The 10,291-nt window shown below is 37.1% G+C and overlaps 1 protein-coding gene across 1 annotated transcript; it reads left to right on the forward strand.

Annotated features, from left to right (window-relative positions):
• The first annotated feature begins 1,874 nt into the window (after positions 1-1,874).
• On the forward strand, positions 1,875-8,869 carry LOC132186934 (uncharacterized). Its single transcript, XM_059601055.1, has 4 exons — positions 1,875-2,331; positions 2,975-3,419; positions 3,515-3,630; positions 8,367-8,869. Exons 1-4 carry the CDS (start codon positions 1,920-1,922, stop codon positions 8,786-8,788), a joined length of 1,395 nt encoding a protein of 464 aa, XP_059457038.1. The 5' UTR covers positions 1,875-1,919; the 3' UTR covers positions 8,789-8,869.
• Positions 8,870-10,291: the final 1,422 nt, after the last annotated feature.

The following is a 10,291-nucleotide window of genomic DNA, read 5'->3' on the forward strand; positions in this document are numbered from 1 at the left end:
ATTTTTTCTACATTGTACGACTCTTTTATGTTTACCAAACATGCATGGTTACAACTCTCATAAAATACATTTTGATTTACTATGAACTATGTTTTGAGATAAATGTGTGTTGCTTAAGCAAGATAATGAATATGGTGAGATTTGTAAAAAAATGTGTGTTGCTTAAGCAAGATAATGAATATGGTAGGATTTGTAAGAGTATACATGTAAAAGATGGATAAAACTAATTGCATCGTATGATATGATACAATAGTACGTGCGAGACTAATTGCATATTGCTCCAATATATTGTTTCAAGTACAGGTATGTGTATCATCAGCCTTGCATTTTTCCTTCAAAAAACAATATATTGCTCCACTTAAAAATTAGAATAAGGGATCCAACATTATAATAGGAACTTGACCATAGATTGATAAATGCTCTTGTGATTGGTTTATAAGTTGGGGCGTTACAAGAATTGACCTAACTATAGCTGAGGTGGGGGCAACATGGAAGACTATAGAATTTTGTAGAGACATGGAACTTTAACGTGTTATGATCAAAGGAGAGACATTGGAAATAATACATGATTTTGCAGAAGGAATAAAGTTGTTAGAGTAGATACAAGCAACTGATAGATGATGCAAAACCTATGTTAAACAATTTCCAACTATGTTATGTAGGCATGTAAAAATGGAGACTAACGAAGTGACACACTACTTAATGAAAGTGGCAATCCACCAATCTATGGAGCATGTGTAGATTGAGAAATATCCTGTATTTATTCAAAAGATAAATCCTACTCAATATTCTTAAGTGTCCATCTTTTAGCATTCTTATTTATGTAGCATATTCATATCCGTTTTATTTTTTTATTTTTTCAAAAAATAAAAGTAAAAAGCTAAAGAACAAAGAAAATGTTAAGAAATAGACAATTGAGAATGCTAATCTCTTTTTCAAAATATAGTTCTTAAGGAACAAGTTGTACTTTCTTAATTTTTAGTAAAAGAATGATGATTTTCACTATATATAAATAAATAAATAAAGAGAGAGAATGCCATCAATTGCTTTCTGAATTGAGGGAGTGTTGTTATTATTTGTAAATAAAGATGTAATACTATTTATTATTGTTGTACTATTGTTATACAACTAAGATGATGTGATAATAAAAATTAGCTTTTGGATCAACAATAGCTTGTAAAAAAGAAAATCAATAGTTGATTTTCACAATCACATTATGTTCTTATCCTATATATATATAATTCTCTCGTGCTAAAGAATACGTATTATGGGTGTACAAATGAGGAGATTACAATCGCCCAATAACCACTAGCCGCCTATAACCGCTAATCGCATCACCTCATAACCGCTTTTGTAGGCAGTAATAAAAAATCGCTAAGCAGTTATGACGGTGTGGTTAGCGATTTTAGGAATAGGAATAGATGATTAGTATATATTATACATATTAAAGAAAAATAATAATAATAATAATATACAAAAGGTCGTCGTTTTGGTGCATTTGATATAGAGTTTTAGTTTTGAGTTTAATGAAATTGAGCTTTATTCATAATAATAATAATAATATTCTTGAACTTTATTACATTTGGAAGCCTTCTAATTATTTAAAAAAGGTCCATAACTGTCTAAAATAGGTCCTAAAAAGAAGTTTAAGGAAGTCACAAATTAAAGCACCAAAATTGGCCCAAACTGCCCATTTCTAACAAGTGGTTACTGTTATTTTAAAATCACTAACCGCTTAAGGTGGGACAATTGTTGATTTGTTGTTAGCAGTTAGAAAAATAACAGCTTGTACATCCCTCATAGATATCAACTTTAGAGATCGGTGTGTAAGAAATTTCAATCCTTCTCAAAATAAAAAGCTTTTCCGATTTCCATCTAAATTCCATTGTTACCCCTAACAAATTCAACAAAGCTAGCACATGACTCCCCGATCTCACTCTCGCGACTCACACCAGCACACCACCACCACAACCACCACAACCACCATGCCCAGCAAAATGCTGGAGCGGGTCCTCTCGTTGCGCCGAGGCGCGCCGCAGCACGGGGAGGAAGGCTCCGGTGATAACGACGACGACACGACCGACGAGTCGAAGACCAAGAAGCAGCAACTCCCGCTAACAACCCGAGCGGCCAACTACTTTACCAGAATGGGCCCTATGGGGCCCTGCCTGGCGTTCCTCTGCCTTACCTTCCTCGCAATCCTCTCATTGCTAATCTTCCACTCTCGCCCCTTCGTTTGCGTCTCCTCCTACTACAACCCAGTTTCCCGCTCCGGATTCTTCGGGCTAGACGGCCTCGAATCAGACTTCGGATCCCTCGGCGTGCCCTGGTGTAAGCCTTTTTCATTACCTTGATCTGATCCATTAGATTTAAATTTCCTATCTTTTGGTTTTAGATTTCGTGTGTCTAGGGTGTTTATTGTTTCAGATCCGGGTTTTTAATGTTTGATTCGGATTAGGGTGCGACTAATTGGGGTTGGGGACTCTGTTTGGTTTTTGAGAATTCGCGAGAAAACATAGTGGAAATGAAAATGGGGGTTTAGTTGTGAATTACTTTTGGTTGCTGGGAACTTGAAGGATTTTGAAAAGTTTGGAATAAGCATTGAAGTTTCTTATAAGCGAATTTCAAAGGAAGATGACAGTGCTATGTGTTGCTTGTTTGAATTATACCTTAGATATCAGGACATAGATTCTCTCATGTCCATGGCGTTAGTGAAATTTCAATCATAAGGTGTTAGTAGCTGTGATCTTACCAGTAGAAATAGGTCTGGTCCAGCCATGAGTGCACATCAGTCCTGTTATTGTGCTGCAGGATCATGGCAATACATTTGGTAAGGCAGAGATTTTTCTAAGATGAGTTGTGTTGCATATGAACATGGGATGATCCAAATCCTTCTTTCAGTTTCAAATCCTTGGTTTTTGTTGAGTTTTATTGTCAATAATTGTTATTCTTATATTCTTGTCCTTGGCAAAAGGCAGATCGAAACATGGAAAAACAGTTGAATGGACGTCTAAGGATTTGCTTAAAGGCTTGGAAGAGTTTGTACCTATATATGAAACACGGCCAATTAAAAACAATATGTATGGAATGGGTTTTGACCACAGCTTTGGGCTTTGGTTCATTGTTCGATGGCTGAAGCCAGATTTGATGATTGAGAGCGGTGCTTTCAAGGGGCATTCCACTTGGGTTTTACGGCAAGCGATGCCAAACACGCCCATTATTTCACTTTCACCCCGGCATCCTGAGAAGTATCTAAAGAAGGGCCCTGCTTATGTTGATGGAAACTGCACGTACTTTGCTGGAAAGGACTTTGTAGATTTTGGAAGTGTTGATTGGGGAAGTGAGATGAAGAAACATGGGATTACTGATCTCAGTCGAGTTCTTATTTTTTTTGATGACCATCAGGATGAATTGAAAAGGTAATCACTGAATCCCAACCAAGACTTTTATCCCTCCATTGTTTACCGCCCTACACTGGAATCGTAATTCTTCTTTTGCATGCTCTTATGAGCAGAATAAAGCAGGCTCTGAAAGCTGGCTTCCAACATCTTGTTTTTGAAGATAACTATGACACTGGAACCGGAGATCATTATTCCTTAAGGCAGATTTGTGACCAATTTTATATAAGAGGTGCTTGCTCTCCTTTTTGCCTTTCCTCTTTTTACTTATGTAGGCCATATCTACTGCATATGCCTTATGTGTCACGATATGCACCTTGCTCTTGCCTTGACTAAACTAAAGAAAGTTGTTCTTTCTTTTATTCTGAAAAAGTTGGATGAGGTTGTCATATTGAATGCAATATCGATGCCTAACTAATAAAATTTTTTTTGTCGTGTTAGAGCAATGACTGTGTTATGATTGAGGAGTTTATGACAAACAATTTTGGATGATTTTCTACCAAATATATATATAAGTAAATAAAAAGCGTAAACTAGGAGAAGTGGAAGAGAATAAATTTAAAAAAAAAAAAAAAAATCTAGAAAAATAGGAAAGTTGGAACTATTGAAAGTAGCCACCAAAGATACAAAATACACCACATTTAACGCAAATGAACCATCCGCCAAACTTCCAAAATGTAGTGATTTACAGCTTGACCTCTCCAACATGCCATTAGCTCCACCACCTGAGGGAGCATGACCCACTTTATCCCAAAAAGATTGAAAGTGGAAGATTGAAAGTAGCCACCAAAGATACAAAATACACCACATTTAACGCAAATGAACCATCCGCCAAACTTCCAAAATGCAGTGATTTACAGCTTGACCTCTCCAACATGCCATTAGCTCCACCACCTGAGGGAGCATAACCCACTTTATCCCAAAAAGATTGAAAGTGGAAGCCCACAAGTCTCTAACCACAATGCAATGGAGAAGGCAGAACATAATCAATAGATTCCTTGCTTATATTGCACACATAACACCAGCCTATCACTCAAACGTGCCTCTTTCTTAAATTATCTATTAAGTCTTCCCTAAAGCTATTGTCGAAACATAAAACGCTACCCTCAAAAGAGCCTTATTTCTTCAAATACTTTTTTTTTTTTTTTTTTTAAAGTAATTTTTTATCAAGGGGCGAGAGGAAATGAGAAATTCAAACTAGTGACTACCGCTTCATGAGGCATAATCCCCAGTCAATTTAGCTACCCCTTAAGGGACTTTATTTCTCCAAATACTCTTCCAAGGAAAAGAGGAGCTAGTGGGGGGCTAAACACAATATAGAAAGATTTAACATCAACCGTCTACCTTTTGGAAGGAACTAACGAATTTATTCTCATCACCTCCTCTCAAGTTAAGAGAGTACAACAGATTAAAGAACAAAGAAATCAACACCATCTCCCAATCATGCACATATCTGATAAAAAGTAATATTCCACTGGAAAGTGTTGTTAGAAAACTGCAACTAATTTGCTACCCAAGCCTCCTTACAAGGAGAAATATTAAAAAAATTAGGGAATGCTACCTTCGAGGTTTGATCCCCACACCACACATGTTGCCAAAATCTAATCTTAGACCCATCACCCACATCAAATCAAACAAACCTAGAGAAGTCTCCCTCCCCTCTCCTAATGAATTTCCATATCCCAATCTCGAAAGAGCTAGAAACTGTTTTAGAACACCACCTACCCCGCATAGTGCCATATTCAACTTCTACAACCGATCTTCACAAAGCCTCCCACTTTGTGGCATAATGCTATAACCACTTCCCCAAAAGGGCCAAGTTAAACATAAAGCAGATTTCTAACCCCCAAACCACCCGAGGAAATCAAACTACAAATTTTAGTCCAACCGACAAAATGGAATTTAAACTCCTCACCTGCTTTGCCCCGCAAGAAATCCCGTTGAAGTTTTTTCAATACAATTGGGGAAGAGGGACTAATAGTAAGTAGGCAAATTAGAATTAGTTCTTTTCATCAATGTAATCCTACCACCTTTTGACAAATAAAGTCACTCCCAAAAAGTCAATTGACATTCTATCTTCTCAATAATACCATCCCGGATTGAGTTTGCCTCGAAATAAGCCTCCAAAGGTAGAGCCTTGATAGGCAGAGAGGACACCCCACAACCAAGGATGTGGACTAGGCCTCCAACATCTTTCACAGCACTAACAGGGACCAACTTTTGATTTGGCCAAATTAATTTTAAACCCTGATACAACTTTAAAGCATAAGAAAAGGCAGTGCAAGTGATAGAGCTTATTTGTATCCTCCTCACAAAAGCTCAAAGTGTTATCTGTCAAAAGGACATGAGACAAGAGAAGCTCGTTACTATTCCTGGACCCCACCAAAAAGCCTGATAAAATCCTTCTGTCCACAGTAGCGGACGCCATCCTACTCAAAGCCTCCATGAAAACGACAAAAGAAGATCCCCTTATCTCAGGACATGGTAGCCTTTAAAATAGCTAAAGGGAGTCCCATTAGTTACAATAAAGGTTCATCAAAACAGAGAACCACATTGTTGAGATACAATGATCAATCCACTTGCACCATTTCCCCCAAAATCACATCTCCTTAACATATACAACATGAGACTCCAATTAACATGATCATAAGCCTTCTTTAGATCCAGTTTACAAAGCACACCTAGAACCGCTTATCTAATTCTACTGTTAAGGCATTTATTAGCAATAAAGACTCAGTCTAAAATGAGTCCCCCTTACGAAAGAATTTTGAGTCTTGGAAATAACCTAATCCAACACTGTTTTCAGCCTGTTAGCTAGGACTGAAAATTATTTTGTAAACACCACCGAGTAGACTAGTAGGACGAAAAATCCTAGATGTCAACCGCCCCCGCTATCTTGGGAATAAGAGCAATAAAAGTGGCATTGAGCCTTTTTTTTCAAACTTACCTCGAGCATGAAACTCATGAAAGACATCCATGAAATCATCTCTAAGGAGCTACCAAAAAGTCTAAAAGAAGGCCAAAGAAAAACCGTCAAGGTTCGGGGCCTTATCACCGTTTAATGCTTTTGCCACCTCAAAGACCCCACTCTCCTTAAAAGCTCTTTCCAACTACAGGCCTCCTCCTCAGCACCAATGAAATCAAAAGGAAGACCATCCAATTTAGGCCGCCAATTGAACTGTTCAGAGTAAAGACTATTGTAAAATTGTAGAATTTGCTCTCATATTTCTGATGTATTCGAAGAAATATAACTGTTAACCACTAAAGATTCAACGGTGTTATTTATTCTCTTCGAGTTGGTCGCACGGTGGAAAAAATTTTGCACTCTTATGACCCTCTTTCAACCAAAGTGCCCTCAATTTCTGTATTCAGCTCGCTTCTTCCAAGAGAGTAGGCCTTTCCAAAGCACTAATAATCTTAGCCTTTCTCAAATTCTCACTATTTGATAAAGATCTTTCTTCTGCAATAACATCAATTTCTGTGTTCTGCTTGCTTCTTCCAAGAGAGTAGGCCTCTCCAAAGCACTAATAACCTCAGTGTTTCTCAACTTCTCGCTATCAGATAAAGATCTTTCTTCTACAATAACATCAAGTCCCTCGAGTCTGTCCAAAAGATGCCTTTACTGCTTCTCAACATTATCAAACACCTCACATTTATTTTAAATCGATCTTTAGAGCTTTCAGTTTACACTAGGATAAAACTAGTGGAGCCTTGAAAGCTGTAGGACAACCACCATTGTTTCACCTTTTTTTTCACAAGGCCCTCTGATTAATTTGAAATACCTTTTGCTCCTAGCAACATCACCATAATCTTACAATAAAGGGAAGTGGTTTCACAAAATTCTAGGGAGTCTCTCCTGAGAAACATCAGGAAATTGGGCTTTCAAGTTGGGAGAAAGAAGATGCCTATCAATTTTAAACCACCATGGAGGATTTTGATTATTAGACCATGTGAAATTTTCACTTACAAGAGGAATATCCATTAGGCCCTGCTCAATAATGAATTTGGAGAACTCCAACTCAATATTGGTATCGCTCAATCTCGCACTCGAGAAGTGGATGATATTGAAATCACCTAAAATGCTACGGTAAATTCAACCAATCAATCTACCCAGCGAGTTCATCTCAAAGCTGTGTTCTATCATAGTCCACATTAGGACCACAAACTCCCGTAAAAGCCCACTCAACATTGTCAACGACATGTTTGAAGGAGCAAGCAACAGTGAATAACTCCACATGCTAACTTTCCACCACCCTTCTGTCCCACATTAATTAGATCCCTCCAAAAGCCACTCTAGAACCCAAATAGCAGTAATACACATGCTGACAGCCCCACAAACTGAGCACAACAGCCCTTGACAAAAGTTTCAATTTAGTAGTGTAAAAAAACAATGTTGGCCAGCAGTTCATTCTCTGAGTAAGTTCCTGACCCTCATCCTTTTATCCCTCTCGTTCAGTCCTCACACTTTCCAAGTGCATTACAGATGAAATCTAAAACTTTAGTAAACAAAACCTTCTCCCAACTGTTGGAGTAGGTGAGAGATATATTTATATATTTGTTATTCCCCACCATTATTCTTTACCAGTGGGTGTTTATTTGTAAGTGATAGGGCATTTAGTCTTCTTCACATGGCCTTAATTTACATTCTTGTTGGCATGTATGTCTCAGAATTTGAACGGTCTACTTTTTGGTGGTTTGAAAGATCAAATTTTCTGTGTTTAGTTGAAGTACAAAAGGACTTGGGAAGCAAAAAATTAATCTCTTCTTCAGATGTAAATACTGTATTATTTTTTATTATTATTATACTTGCCATGAGATTCGTAGCTAGAAAGGTTATAGGTTTGGTTGTTTGTGTCCTTGTGGAGTTTCCTTCAATGGGATTTTTAGTTCTGATGATTATAGACTTGTGGTTACTTGCTCACTGCCTCGAGAAATACCCATGTAAGTCGCTTGTTTTTGTTAATTTAGGAGGTGGGCATAGCTGTTTTACAGACAGTGATGAAGCTCGGATTAGATCGAAAAGAAAGAAATTCTGGGAGAAAGCAATGGATATAGAAGAAGTTTGTGGGCCGGGTGAAGCATGGTGGGGTGTTAGAGGCTACATGCGGGATAACTTCAACCACAGCAATCAGCCAATATCCTATGCCCAACACTTTCAGAACAGCCGTTTTCTGGAATCAATTCTTGATGTTTACTGGGAACTCCCTCCCGTGGCCGGACCATCTCTCACTCATCAAACAAGATATGATCCGGCTCGTGCACCCAGCCCTATTGTTGAAGACGGCCGGTATGGCTTGTTCCAGCGGCTTGGTCTAACCAGGCTTGATACTTCTGTATTTAATGGGTATACTCAGATGGTTTATCTTCAGATATCTAAACAAGAGTTTTAGAGCAGTGTAGAAGAGAGTGCATTTTTTTTTTTTGTTTTCCCATAGCTATTTATATAATAATGTATGGATTTTTTTTTTCTTCTTTCTGTTTCTCTTGCTTTCCACCATATTTCTGTTTATTCAATTTTTAGAAGTCCGTTTAAAGAACTTTTTTGTGTACTTTCCAAAAGACAAACATTTTCATGCAAGCACAATTTGGTAGTTGACCATCACTTCTATGTGGGGTTTGTTAGTGCTTTCATTTATGTTATCACCAATTCTTTGCAGTTTTATCACGTGCCAAGCTCTATAGTGCAGAAATGAGCCACGGCAACATGTTTTTCACGTTATGTCCAACTTGCATAGTATAAGCTTTTTAGCCTTTCTGATTTTTATTCACATAGTTGAAGGGGTGCTTCTAGTCAATTGAGATGCAGATGATAAGATGGCTTCTGTGGGTGCTTATATAGAAAATTCAAACCAGAATTATCACATTTGGAAAAAAATATAAGAACCCACGATGGGTCAGTTACTCAGTCTTGTTAAGCTTTGGGAAATTGAGTTTTGATGTGTTTAAAAATTGGTCTCTAGGTTTTCGAAAACAAAAAAAAAAAAAAAAAAAAAAAAAAGTCATTCGTTGGGTTTTCAACAAGTAATACCAAATGTCTTTTCCATATCTCTCTTATATCTCTTCAAAATTAATGTGATTTTTAAAATTATTATTTGATCAAAATTTAATAATAATTTTAAAGCCAGATGGGAAGAACATTTAACATTACTCAGTTCTCAACACTTCAAAATTTAGTTCATGTTTTTTTTTTTTTTTTTTTTTTTCTAAATTTTTTGTCCAATAGGAACTTCATTCTTGTGAAAATATAATTGTCTTAAAGAAAATATTTTATTTTATTTTATTTATTTATTTGTGAAGGCTGGCCTTAACCCCACACCACCTCAAGTAATTGGGAGAGCGGCTAATGCCCGCAGCTTTGGTCTAGGTTTAACAATTTTTTTTTTTTTTTTTGTCTAGGTTTCAATTCCTAGGACTAAAAACGGAGATAGTTCATCTGTCTAACTTTCATCCATAAATTGACGGAAATTCATGTCAATGCCCTTTCAAAACAGACATGTGGCCCTCTTTTTCATTAAAAATTAAAAGAAATAGAAAAAAAAAAATGGAAAACTAAAAATATTAAAATATTAAAAACTTTAAAAATTCATTAACAAATTTTTTTAAAAAAATAATAATAAAGTTAGGGTTGGCCGGTCCCTTGGAGGTGGCCGAACCACCCCAACGCCCTTGGAGATATGGCCAAAGCCACCCCTATTTTGTTATTTGGAGGTGGCCAAACCACCCCCAAGCCAAACAGGAGCGAGAAACCCCCCGACCCCCATTTTGCTATTTGATGGTGGCCGACCACTCCCATTTTGCCTAAAGGGGTGGCTCGAGCAAACCCTCTTTTTTTCTTTTTCTTTTTTTTTTCAAGAAGATTTTATAGATATTTTTAATAGATTTAGTTTTTTAGT

The sequence above is a fragment of the Corylus avellana genome, chromosome ca7, assembly GCF_901000735.1.
Source record: "Corylus avellana chromosome ca7, CavTom2PMs-1.0".
NCBI lineage: Eukaryota > Viridiplantae > Streptophyta > Magnoliopsida > Fagales > Betulaceae > Corylus > Corylus avellana.

Bases quoted from the DNA above. Each gene is read 5' to 3' on its own strand.
- LOC132186934 (XM_059601055.1), top strand. From the start codon at position 1,920: ATGACTCCCCGATCTCACTCTCGCGACTCACACCAGCACACCACCACC. The intron at 3,420-3,514 runs GTAATCACTGAA...TCTTATGAGCAG, and splicing joins CATCAGGATGAATTGAAAAG to AATAAAGCAGGCTCTGAAAG. The intron at 3,631-8,366 runs GTGCTTGCTCTC...TTGTTAATTTAG, and splicing joins TGACCAATTTTATATAAGAG to GAGGTGGGCATAGCTGTTTT.